General features: G+C 28.0%; 1 protein-coding gene across 3 annotated transcripts in view; it reads right to left on the bottom strand.

Annotated features, from left to right (window-relative positions):
* The window catches only part of LOC123291417 (uncharacterized protein DDB_G0283357-like), a 121,703-nt gene that overhangs the window by 19,801 nt on the left and 87,144 nt on the right, over window positions 1-14,758 (bottom strand). For all 3 annotated transcript variants that reach the window (XM_044871697.1, XM_044871693.1, XM_044871694.1), the window contains exon 2: window positions 8,801-9,141. In XM_044871697.1, the coding sequence (XP_044727632.1) occupies window positions 8,801-8,989 (189 nt within the window). In that variant the 5' untranslated portion in view covers window positions 8,990-9,141. The remainder of the gene's footprint in view (window positions 1-8,800; window positions 9,142-14,758) is intronic.

The following is a 14,758-nucleotide window of genomic DNA, read 5'->3' as shown; positions in this document are numbered from 1 at the left end:
TAGTTGCGTGTTATTGTAAAGCTAAAAATAACACATTATTTGACTACAAAGCATGCATTTGATACAATACTGTAGAAAACCAAACAACTTAATTAAGTGGCCGAATAAATCGTGTTTAGTATTTTATAAGAATGAAAACTTAAAAAAATCTGGTTTAAAACTAATGCTCGAGTCTTACATAGAAGCTATTTGGCGCCACACACCAAATTTTTTGTCTGATATTTATTACAAAATAAAATTTTGAATATTTAATGTAGCGGAAATGACAAACATAATTTAAATTTTATTACGCAGGTTTTTTTATTGCAATAAAAACTTTGTTATTTATGAAATATTTTACTACTAAGACGTAGATATTATTATTGACTACTTGTATTAACCTAACCATTATAATACATAATATACGCGTGTAATGCATACCTATCTACATACATGTTAAGCCTACTATTTGTTAAACCCAAAGGCAAAACTGTGTTAGGTTTGTATACTTAAGATTTATTATTTTTTAAAGGTTAAATATCAACTTTGTGTTATGTAGCCTTTATACAGGGTGTTCAGATAAATAGGGCAAGAATTTTAGGCTCGAATTTTTTCATGAGTTTATAATTCGCTTTAAAATCACTAAAACTACTGTTTTAGGTCAATCAAAATTGACTCATAAATTTGGAAAAAATCGTTTTATTTTTTCAATTCTCTTTAATTAAGATTACTAGACAAGATATTTGTCAATATTTAGTTTACGCCTTGTATGTAACATATTATATCAAAATATAGTCGAATAGACCATGATGTAAATATCGTGTGCATGATTAAATGTAAACAACAACAATAAGTAATAATAATAAATAAGTGGATAAACAAATTTAAAAAATTCATTGAGTTGAAAAAATTGCATTCGTGTCTAGAACTCGAATAGCCTAATTGGTAGGGCGCTTGACATGAATCCAAGAAGTCCGGGTTCGAGTGTATTTTTCAATATTCTTTAATTACTTTACTTTTATTTTATATACCTTCGTGGTAACATTTGCCACTTTAATAGAAAAACGTGATTTTTTATTTTCCAATAATTTTAGTTGATTTTCGAGGGGAAATGAACAATTTTGATACTCTGTGTTAGAAAAACTGTTGGAAAGATCATAATTTACTCAAAAATAAAATTATATTATTTTATCGAAAGGCTAAACTTGAATAGTTTAAATTTCACCTCGCTGAGACGTAACACTCTTAAATAGATACAATGGTCAAGATCAAGACCAAGATAACTATGGCTTTGGACTTGGGTCTCACTCATTACTACAAGTATCTCAACAAAGCTTTGGTTTCCCACGGGAACGGTGGCATTATACAGCGGCGGAACCGCTTTCCGTTGACAAGCTTAGACAATATACATATGCCTGTATACATACGACCCGTCACCGTTTCCAGTTCATAATATAAATTTTCCCAAGTTTTTGATATAAATTCCAAAGCAAGCCGAAGTTGTTTGCGTCAGGTTCAAGAATAATAAATACATCAAAACTGCAAAACAATTAAATCATATCCTATAAAAATTTATAATTTTTTTCTAATCAATCAAAACGTTTTTAATAACAAGTTCTTGTATTTTTAAAATTTTTATTAATTAGAGTAAAAAAGAAGTTAATAAATCATTTATGACTATAATAATTCCATATATGGCTCGGTTTTAAAAACAATACGTCAATTATTTTAATTTAATTCGTAACTATAGTTGATAATAATAATTTTATAATGCTTTCTAATTAATAGAATCTATCTTGGTACTAACAGAATATTAAATTTTTAAAAAAGGTATCTAAACTGAAATAATGAATCCGTTGGGGAAGAAAATGAAGCTACTAAACAATTTTTTCTGTTGCAAATGTTTGTTCTGTGTTATGCTATTGAAATGAAAAGATTTCAATGCATGTAAAAACCCAATGTATTATTATACCCTATTATATATGCTATCCATTTTAGTTTAGAGGGTTAATTTTGAGGAAATTATTAACATTAATTAAACACATTTTTATTAGCTTAAAATCTACTTTATTTAATATAAAAGACTAGTAGATACCCGCCCGCTCTAATTTCTCCTTTAGACTATAACATTATAGTCCTAACTTATCCACCCTTTTATTCACAACTTTATGGATTTTAATTTTTTGAAAATGAAGTGATGATACTCGCTGACATTGTAACTTTCTGTAGGTGCAATCATTAAACTAACCTGATTTTTATACATTTAGGATCAAAATTACCCTATCTACCGAGTTTCATCAAATTCCAAAAAAAAATTTTTTTTGCGTTTTTCTCGATTTTTACAAAGGGGTACCCCTTAAAAAAATTGCAAAAAATCGAAAAATTTTTTGTACTTCCAATTTTGATAAAACTTAGTATATAAGGTAATTTTGACCCAAAAAGTGCAAAAATCGGGTGCATTTGATGACTGGTCTAATAGTTTTTGAGATACGGACTAAAATCGATCAAAAAATTGCGATATCTCGGAAACCATGCATCCAATCATTAAATTAACCGGATTTTTATACTTTTTGGAAGAAAATTACCCCATCCACTGAGTTTCATCAAATTCCAAAACAAAATTTTTTTTGCGATTTTATCGATTTTTTCAAAGGGTACCCTTTAAAAAAAATTGCAAAAAAATCAAGAAATTTTTGTATCTCCAATTTCAATAAAACTCAGTATATAAGATAATTTTGACCCAAAAACTACAAAAATCGACGACTGGTTGAATAGTTTTTGAGATACGGACTAAAATCGATCCAGATAAGTTGAAGAGTGTCATATTATAAAATATCTGCAGTGTATGAAGCGAGTTAAAATTATAATTTGCTACTAGTAATTACAATAAAAATTTTTCGTTATCAATTCATCTTACATCTTCTACAATACCACTCTACTGACTTGAATTAAAAATTGATTTAATCCAGTTTAAATTAAAATCATAATAATAACAAGTGAAAACAAACAATTAACTGAGTTAATTGTTGAAATACCATGTATAGACAGTGATGATTACTTTGTCACAATACACATACATACATGTCACACACATATAACTGATATACCCACATAACACTACTATGCGCTCTCACGGGTAAACAGTGATGTTTACGGAAAAATGTTTCAAACAAAAGTTGTTAACTTTTTGATACGAAACATTTTTTACATTTAAACTTTTGTTCTATCTCTAACGGTTTACAAGATGGGTCCTACGGATCCAAGACCCAATTGACCTATGTTGCTCATTTACGAACTCGACCTCACTTTTAACGTCCTCAGCACGCTTTAAAAATTTTAACTTAATATCTTTTTCGTTTTTGAGTTATCGTGATGACAGACGGACAGACGATAGACAGACAGACAGACAGACAACCGAAAATGGACTAATTACATGATTTTATAAACACCTATACCAAAATTTTGCTCATAGCATCAATATTTTTAAGCGTTACAAACTTGGGACTAAACTTAATATACCTTAGTATATTTCATATACATGGTATAATAATAATAACATACATAAACATATATAAACACTTTTTTTAAAAACCGATATAGAACATGTTTTATTTAATAAACACGTTTTTCCATTATTATTAATAATATGTGAATATAATTTATCACATTGTGTTATAAATAATTCAATTGTATTATTATTTATTTATCTGTTATTATTATATTTTACCGCGCGCAACTTTTTTTTTTAAGTTGTTGCAGCAAGGAACGCGCAACGCACATTATTATTTTCTCTTTATTATTGATATTGAGATGAAATATTTTACTTTATTTTTTATTTTTTTATATACATAAATTTTTATTGTTTTATAAATATCTAGGTTTGTTTATGTATTTTTATTTCAAGTTAATGAATAACAAGTATAATTATTGCTGTGCAATGCAGCTATACACGGGTGATATTATTTTGATATGCTTCTAAACCAAATGCAATGCTGAAAATAAAATTAATTTAACAAGGGATTTTATATAGTTGACATAAAAGAAAGTTCAAAAACTAAAGATCCGACGCTCCGACAAAATCGTGCTCTTAAAAGTATGAAAACAAGAAAATATTTTCATCTGAAATTGTTATGATAAGTAAAATCGTCATTACAGTCGGGGGACTTCTAAAAGTTAACAACAGTTTTCCATATATTTTTGAAAAATGCTAATTACTTACACCCTTTCATTTGATACCAAACACGATATCATTAAATTATAATTTATTTTAAGCTCATGATTTTATGTCCTCTAGAGGGCGCCATATTCAATTAAACATGAACTCACATAGCCTATAACCAGCGGACGATCAAGACGCTTTTAACAATACCTCATTTGTCAAATTATGAGTTGTTTAGAAGCTAGGTGGGGATAGATGAACATACATACATACCAGTCAAACCCATAACCCTCGTCATTGCATAGTCGTGGTAAATAATTCAAATTTTCATTTCGATATTAGGTGTACATGCTGTTCTTGGGGCATGGTTGAAATTGAATATTTGTTTGTTTGTTGCGGGGTAAAAATGTCATTATTGTTACTATTCATAACAAATAATACGGGCGGGTTGACTATTTTCAAAAAATATACCTTTTTATACAAAATATAGAAGTGGTACGATTTAAATGACGGTATTACATATAATGGTTCACCTGTGTATGCATAATATGCGTGTATACCTACTTATATGCGCTCCCACCATATTTATTAAACTGACTTGTTTGATCAAAAATTGAATGTTGAATTTTCTTTTTGATATGATTCGTTTTAACTTTAGCAATGTTTTTTGTATTAAAACTCACGAAAAGTAAGTATTCCACAACGCTGAAAATAAAGCCATACTCGAATATAAACAAGTAAACCTTTGGAGTCAGTCATACTAACTGATTACTATTTTACTTTTCAAAGAATATGTTTAATATTATTTAAAAAGCGTTTAGTCTCTAAAAAAGATTTCATTATTTATTCTTTAGATTCAATTTTGGTCTGCATATATTGGGATATTTGTAGTTAAGCCCTCGAACGGCAATATTCTATTTTGCAGTGACTAAACCGAAAAACTTGGGTACAGATATTATATTATAGTTAAGATACAAACTTCCAAATTTGTTCATTACAGAAAATGTGTCAAAGAAAAGGTTTCAGTCCTTTCCCCTTGTGTAGTTACAAAATTCGTACAGATTAAATTTACTGCTTTTTCAAAACAATTACGAAATAATTTCCATCAAATGTAAATATTAAATGAGAAAGTGCTAAAATATTTAAAATTGCTAAATCGTATATTTAAAGTAAAACAATACTAATATATGTTTTTTTTTTTATATCTGTAGTGATCTGTGAGAATCTTCTCAAGTCATCAAAGAGATGGGAATTACAAATAAAACGAATAAAAAATGTAGAAATTTTAAAAGATCTGTTTGGTTTGTTTTAAAAATATATTTGTTTGTAGTCGAAAAGATTAAGATTTTTTATGGAAACAATTGAGTAATTAATTAAGTCATATATATTATTAAAGCAAAGTTTTGGAAAAAAAATTATCATATTAATAGAAACGTAAAAAAATAAAGATGGTACAGAGATTATCAAATTTGACAGGTTCGTGTCTACGATGTATGGATATCTAATTAAAATTCTGTTCATATTTCATTAGGTGTGTCTCATATACGAAGGGTGACAACGTTTTGAATTTTAAAATTAAGAATGATATCAAAAATTTTTTTTCTAATCAGTTTATGGGAAAAAAGTGTAAGTATTGAATCGAAGAGTGACTAATTAAAATAAAAAAAAAAACAATTTTAGAGTATGGTTTGGTGAAATATCCCAAAAAAATAGTTGCAAATATTTAATAGATATAAAAATCTCGTGGCACGATGTTTGCGTTTAAACTGCTTCGAAACGGCTTGACCGATTTTAGTAAAATTTTTTTTATACATTCAGAAGGTGTGAGAATAGGTCGTAAAGTATTTTTCACCCCCTACGCCAAATCTAAGGTGGCGAAAAGGGGATGATATGAAATGTTTATATATGAAAGCCTCATGTAAATAATTTTATGGCATATTTGTCCAATGTTTGTTAAAATATCAATGTTACAAAGGTTTTTTTAACTTCATCTGTAGCTAGTAACTAGAAATATATAGGTAGTAACCCAATATGTTTTAACCTTATGTGTTTCAGAAAAGCAGAGTGATACAGAAAGATCCAATTGTAAGAAAAAAATTTAACATTAACACGGAGGGTTTAACGTTAACTAACGTTCATCGTTAGTTGTTGTTAATTTTAGGAATCTGATACAAGTATGGCGAAGTTAAGTATGCTGAATTATTTAATTATTGAAAGGAAAATAATGGCTATAACGTTAATCATCGAGACGTAATCTCAGTCTGATTATAAGAAATGGCTACAAGTGTTATTTTATTTTGCACAGACTAATTTTGTTTTTAATTAAAAGTCCAGAACACTTTTTGGATATTAACTTTACCATCATACTGAGATCTTGCCGTTTTTATTCGTAAATTATTTGTGAAATTTCTGATTTGGACGCTCAATTATTTGAAAATAAATCTGGGTCAGTCCGCCAACTTAATATTAAGTTTACGAATACGCCGTATACTGGTGTCGTCAGCTGAGTATTTAAACAAACTGAATATATTCACAAATAAAAAATTTACAATAATTAAACAGTGTTATTTACATTGTAAAATAATAAATTTGTTACGCATCATAAATTTATAAAAACTTGAATTACCCATTTTATCTAAAATAAGTATCAATAAATAAAATAAATATGGTTATTTAATTAAATAAGACATAAATAAATAATTATCTAATATTCATTATTTGTATACTTAATTTACTACACTCATTTTTTTTTACCTTTCTATTCGTTTTAATAGATTTTTTAGGATTCCGTAGTACCGTGCACTTTTCTTATGTTAAATGTTTTTTTGATAAGCTTTTGATATGAATGGATTCTTATAGTCATTAATGAGACCATGAGTAGTCTTCACAGACACTAAGTTTGATGTCAAACAAAGGTGTTGGGTACGAACAAATACAAAATTATGCCCAAATCTAAATAAATGGTAGTGAATCCTTTTATTACATTCTTATAAGCACCCAATTAACGAGACACGCAGTTGGAGTGAATTTTATGAAAATAATTTTGATAGATGAAACTCTTTTTTATTTGCTCCATTGTATGAGATATTATATTTTAGATAGGAATTATGCCTTCCAGTGACTTTTTCCTCAAATGAATATTATGCGGTCTCGGAGATGTGTATCATCGGCTATATGTTTGCAGTTAATCTTAAATATCCGAAAACTTAGAAATTTCCCACCTCAGGTTAGGTTAGGTTATATTTTGGTGTCCACGAAGGACACACTTAGCCTATAGAGCCCATTGTGATAACATATATGTATTTTACCACCTTTTTCGCTGATAATTTCATTTATCAGTTCTTCAATTATTTTCAGAGGCTGAGTGCACCTCCTTCATGCATATACCATGCACTACACCAGCCCATCACAATTATTAATTATATTAATTTTTGTTGTGACTGCGGGAATCGAACCCGCTATCCTAAGCATACTGCGAACGAAATTGGTTACGCCTTGATCAACTGAGCTACTAGGGTTGACAATTTCCCCACTTTTGATCTACTTTGCAGGATCATAGTTCATTAAATTTAATATCGACAAAAATGATATTAATGTCATTTACGCATTATATCGAGCAATCATGGACTAACTATTTCGGAAGCGCTCAAAGTGAACTAAGTGAGCCTGAATGCAATCATTTTTTTTACAGCCATCTTTTGTCTTCTTATCAGGTAAAAAGTCTGTCTGTGAAACTTGAATTGGGGTTTATTGTTATTTCTTTTACAATTATGGCACCTATTATTATTTATTATTTGTTATATAAGGAAACAAATTTATTCGATTAATTAGTGTAAAAATATATTTAAGATAATAAATATTATATATTTTTTTATTTAATTAATGTACTAAAATGACCATACAAGGATTTGAAAAGAACCATACTAGTTCTATATAACACTATTTAATTTACGGCTATTTATTAGATACTAAATACGTATCAGGCATTCGTCAATAACTTTGTGTCGATTTGTGTAGATTTAAAAAATTTAGTTCAATTTCACAATCAGTATTATGTTACCGCAGAACGGATTTATTGTTAATATTAAGAAATGTATACGCGGTACAAAATTTTGACATATGATTAAGAAATTTGCGGAGAAAATGTAATAAAAAGCCTTCAAGCATCAGAATTTTAGTCCAAAACTAATTTAACACTTCAATGAAGAAATTTTTTCTGATTTAATTGATTGTTTTTTCTATCAGCTAATGTAAATCTCTTGAAATTCTGCACCAAAATCGATCAAGTTCTATTGCTAAAGGGAAAAATAGTATAAACTCACATTTAGACCTGAAGAACTAAATTTCGTAAAAAAAAAAGTTAATTGACACTTTTTCTTTCATTCGTAAAGTTTACCAAACATTATCAAACTCATCAGAATCTAATAAATAGATATCTTTGGCATTTTTGAAACGAAACTTGTTGTACAAAGTGATATAAATCTGTTTTGTCTAGAATTATTTATATAAAATTAAACAATATTGGCCATTTTTTTTACTAAATTAAAAAATTTACCCCATACTTTCCGCCGAGCCTAAATTGAAAAATTTTTGAAGAGAACATTTTTCATCTAACAGGAATGAAATATATATAAAAAAAACAGAAAATAAATTTTTACTAACGGGAAATTTATTTGAATGCGTATGTAATCCTCCTGGTGTTGTTATTAGAACAGCACCATTACCATTACCACCATTTGAATTTGGTCCATTGATGATACCATCTAGACCACCCAAACCATTTGTACTTGGTATACTACCTGGTAAAATACTACCGCCAGTAGTTTCATTATACAATGGATATGGTGGCATTCTATACGGTGGTGGTGTGAAACACACTGCTGCACTGGTTGATGATGCACTAGATGACGTTGGTGTACTGTTTGAATTTGACGTTGGTGTTGATGTGGATAGCGGTTTTGGTGGTGGTACGGGTTTATATGGCCCATAACCTTCCACTTCAGCTGTAACATAATAAGAGAAAACTAATTAATAAATTTGTCAAGTATAGGTGTAATTTAAAAAAGGGTTGTAATTAAAAAGAAAAGGGAACAACTGGAGATTTTAAGATTAGCATCTAGAAAAATATTCAAGTCTTTTTGGATTTTTTGTTTAATTATGCTTTAAGTTATAAGGAGTTTTCAAAATGGACGAAATGCATCAAAATTTTTATTCAATGATTGCTCCTATATATATTTAACCTATACATTGGTTCGATCGGGGGGTCTACTTTAACTGGTGTTTTATCACACTTCCTAAAAGGGTTTATCGTAAACTTCAAAGAAACAAGTAAAAGTTTACAGTTTCTTTAGTATATTGAGACATAGTATTAAAAATAATTCAAAATTTTATTAATATTTTATTTATTAAATTTCAATAGAATTAATATTATTTTGTTTTAAAAAACCTTGTACTGATTTTAACAAAAAGATTTTAATAAACCACAAAATCATTTTAATATTATTTTCTTTGAAAATATAGACTTATGCACTGTATTGACGGTCAACGGAAAGGAGAGGACATATATTAGTTTCCCAAATATTTGGGCTTTTCCAATATTCCGCCACCTTCTAGTTCAAAAGATCTGTTAAGGTTTTGGGGTTATCAACTTCCCGACCTTTCTGGGGGAATTTATGTAAAAATAGACCAGACAAAATAGACCCGGAAAAAACAGACCGAAAAAAATTTATGTAATAGAGTCTTATTTGAAAATGTAAGGGCTAAAAAATTTAGGACCCAACCAACTCCTCTATAGTTGACAAACTCAACCCAGCCAACTCATAATTACAACAATAATCGGGGCCTATGAGTTTTTGTGTCTATTTTTTAGATCTTTTTTCAGATTACTCTTTTGTGGATATCAACTTTTCGGCTGTCTTTTATCCGCTTTTTTATACAACTATATAATGTTTTTCGCTAGTTTTAAGGATTTGCACACCTTCACAGCCCCTCCAAATTAAGCTAGAGGGTTGGGAAACTGTACGTTAGTAGAGTTAGTATCAAGGGGAAATAATGTAAGGTTATGCCTTTTGATGCTATTAACTTACCAATTTTCTTTTAAATTAATAAAATTTCAATGCAATCCATCTAAGAAATAAAAAATTTTAAACTAGGTAAACCATGACTTGAGTGATGGAACTCTGCTGCTCCGAGTTTTTTTTAACTATAATTTTACTAATTAATAATTGATTTATTCATACAAAATTAACAACAGACAGAATGTAATTAACTACATTAATTTCGCAATAATTTTTAATTATTTAAAATACTATATATAGGCAAATTTATTAGATTTGATGTAATAAATTTTAATATAAAAACAAAATATTAAATTGATTTCAAATTGTGTATAATATTTATTATATACTTTGTTTTATAGATTGCATGAAAATATTTAATTAAATATGACTGTACCTCTTGCTGAATATCCTATGTGCTCTGATATCTCGAGCTGTTAGAAACTCTGCGTTAGTATCAAGGAAAATCTACTTTTAGACATATTTTTATTTTTAACTCAAACATACATTTGTTTCAAATTTTTGGTGCACTTTTAAAATAAGTCAAAGCCGTGGCTGTACATTTCAATGTATTAGCATACGAGTATTTTCATCAAAACAAATTGGAAGAAACGAAAAAATTTCACAATAGCCTGGAATCGACCGTAGAGCGGTCCAGGACGTTGCACCTTCTTCACCACTGTTAAATATAAGTGGTTCAATTATTTGTGTGAACATCTTCGTGTCTTATTCTATTGGTATGTTTGGTCAGACTGCTTATAAAGCTCATATAAGTGATAGAAATTTACTTTTACTTAAAGTATTACCAGCAGGAAATCACTGTCAAACAATTTTGTGTTCACTGACTCAGAATAATGTTAGCTGCGAGATCCCGAAGTTGCTGAATTATCTCCACAGAATTGGAAAATAGAAGGAAAAGGAATGTTTAGAATAAAACGAAAAAAATAAATAGATTTTATTATTTTTCATTGATTTTGTAAGAATAACAAAACTGAGATGTTAAAAAGGTTACTATTCATTTCTCATCGGGTTTTTAGCTTATAATGCATATTTCAGCTAAATGTAAAATATTTAATAAAATCTAATAAAAACTCATTAAAGTAAAATTATCGAGTCATGCATACCATTTTAAGTGTATGTACATATTACGTCAAGAGTATTTTATTTGACTAAATATTATGTAACAATTTGATATTAGAGACTTCAGTTTAAGGAAGCTCTACATAAGAAAATCGTTGTCTGCTTTACATAGTACAAATGAACACTATGGCGCATAACAAGAGTGACTTGTTTATAAAATCGATGCCAAATCGTCTTAAAAAACTTATATTTTTATTAAAATCGTTTTGATTTGTCAGGCAAAGTGATGAAGTGAATATTCTATTATTTATTTTGTCTGCTTTTTGCAGGGTTCACAAATTAAGAATTTAGCGTTAATTTGATTAATTAATCGAGTGTTTCATTGCGTGTTTTAACGATGTTCCAGCATGGTATTTGCAGTTTCTATGTTAAAGCAATGGTACAATTTTTTTTTCGACAGAATTTAACGAAAAATTAAATTTAAGAACTTAATAATGCTTACTATTAATTCCCAAAGTTTCAGAAATTTTGACCGTTTAAAATGGGAAATAATTATGCCAACGTCCCAATTTCGATCAATTTACGTCAAAATTAATATCTCGAAAGTGAAAATTAATTTCTAGAATTGTATTGTATAAACATTTTTTTCTACTTTTTCTTCAATATATAATAATATCATAAAAAATAGTTGGAGAGACCGGACATTTTACATGCTTTAAATGGGACATGACCCTCAAAATCGCGAACTTTGTCTTTAAATATCTCGCGATCTAAACGGTCAAAAATTATGAAATTTTAGGAATTCATAAATAAAGCTATTATAAACCCGAGAAAAAAAATTCGGCCAAATCTCTCGAAAAGTGATTTCATGCTGGTACTACCTTAAGCTGATTTTCTTTTATCTGCCGTATATTTTAACAGAACAGTTTTATTTTTTTAAAGTATTGTGTAGTCAATCACTTTTTTTCAATAGGTACATGCAGCAGGCAAAAAACCGCCAAAAAACATGAAAACCGATGAATGTGTGAATGATAAAAACAAATAAAAATCATATCAACAAAAACATACAAAATTACGTAACATAACTTTATTTTGTACAATTAGTATATAAAATTCAATTAATAAATTGAAAATTAACATAAATTCAATATTAAATTGATAATTATCCAGAAATTAAAAAATATGTTTTTATCTATTAACAGCTTACCATAAATGACTTTCGTGGTTTTAATAAAGATAATTAAAATTACCTGTTGCAAAATGTTATTTTATGTTTTTTTTTTTAATCCACTTTACATATAACTTTAATGGAAATCGCTATAAGAATGTGAGTGCAAATCATTCCCTAAAGCATTTATTAAAATAGAAAGTTCTTAATTTTTATCGATTGTACAATAATTTTATAGATTATATATATATTTATAATATTGGAATTTAAAAGCTTTTCCGTTTTTTGCTCTTAATAAGTGGATTATTTCAGAGCACGAAATTCGCACTTGAAACATAGCTAAGAACACTCTCGATTAAATAACCTTTCCAACAAATACACTTTGCCTTTACCTTTCCAACAAATATAAATGCTCAATACACTTTTAGTAATAATTTACTCATACTTATACAAAATTCAACTCTTCGTTTTGTCAAATACATAAATATTTTTATGAGAATTTATTTTCTATCATAAATAAATTTAATGAGAGAAATTTGTGCTTTATTCTAAATTATTAATAAATGATTTCTTAATAAAATAATTTAAAATTTGTTCATAAATTACGTTCATGAGATTTTATTTAACGTAGTCGAGTTTTTAATTTTTTTATTATTTATTTAAAAAATATTGGATATACAATTTGTTATTGAAGAATAAAAATTAACATTAAAATTTGTTTATTTTTGCCTCATGTTAAACATTTTGTTGATCAGTTGGTGGTCTTGTTAGTATCATGGACACACATCATAAAATATTCATACTTTTATTTTTTACAATGAACAAGTGACAATTATTATCAACAAATTAATACATTTTATAATCGATAATTTATATTAATTTAATAAAAAAAAAAAATGTTTTGAAAATGTATACAAATTTAGATAAAATGTGGTTATTATTAAAAATAGAAAAAAGGTAAAATTAAAATTTTTAATCAAATAAATTTATAAATAAATTAAAAATTCATTCGTATAAATTATGTAATAATGCTTCAATAATATTTAAACCAGTTTATAGTTTTCAATATATTTAGCTTCCTTTAAAAATATGTTTTAAGTATAACTCTGAGAATAGTTCCAAAGGAATAAATTTCAAAACTTACGAAGCTTTCGTTTTCTGCTTAAGGTGTAGGTTTTTTGGTATCTTGATTTAGGACTAACACTTATCCTATTATATATATGTTCCAAATTTGATAGACAAATTAATATAATCGACATAAGTAAATTACTATCTGGAATTAAAAGGTTTTCATATCCAGAATAATTTGAAACTTGTCTCGTGTCCAGTTTCTTTTTAACTCCCGAACTAAAAAAAGAGGTGTTATAAGTTTGACCGCTATGTGTGTGTGTGTGTGTGTGTCTGTGGAATCCTAGCGCCTAAACGGATGAACCGATTTTGATTTTTTTGGTTTCGTTTGAAAGGTCATTGAATGGGGAGTGTTCTTTGCTATCTTTCAAGTGCGCGTTTAGGATTTCGTAGCCGAAAAAACTAAAAAAAGATACTAATTATAGATAATTATAGAGAAAGTACTAATTATAATTAAAAATTTTTCTCCATGCACAAGTAAAGTCAAAGTCAAAGTCAAAGACTGAATGCGAATATAATAATAATTAGTTTATCCCGCAAGCAACACGTTAAGATTTACATGCATTGTGTAGGTTTATTATCAATCGTCATTCCTACATAAATCCAATTAAATAATCACACGTAGGTTATGTGTGCACCTATATGTGCTCGACTATTATTATCGATAAAGATAACATATTTCAACTATGGCAATCTGGTATTAGGATTCCGTAGGGTCTATTAGAAAATCCTTATATTTTCAATCAAACGTGAAGCCCTAGACATTGAGATAAAAAATGATCACTTATAAACCAATATTTTCAATCCTACTGGGCAAAGAAAAATAAATAAAACACAAATAAAATTTAATATATGTTTTCGATTTGAATTTCAATGAAATTGATAGTTGGGCTTTCAAATAGCTCTCGTAGGAACGTAAAATACTAGAATATTAGGCATAATGCAATGACTTTGAAAAAGATGAGTGATATGCCTTTAGGTTATTTACAATAATTCATGTTATCTTGATTTGCGAAGGAAACCTCAGTGGAACCAGAATTGGAGTTCAGATATAATCTATTATATAATTGTTCGGTATATTAAATCAATGTCGTATTGTTGCAGCGTTGAAAAATCCTTTCATTTTCATGGGTTTTACATTTTTTAGTTACTTAGCGCACGGAATTTATTTCTCGAGATCTCGACACA

This window comes from Chrysoperla carnea, chromosome 2 (genome assembly GCF_905475395.1).
Source record: "Chrysoperla carnea chromosome 2, inChrCarn1.1, whole genome shotgun sequence".
Classification (NCBI taxonomy): Eukaryota; Metazoa; Arthropoda; class Insecta; order Neuroptera; family Chrysopidae; genus Chrysoperla; species Chrysoperla carnea.
The sequence above is the reverse complement of the archived record's forward strand: the minus strand, read 5'-3'. Positions and strand labels throughout refer to the sequence as shown.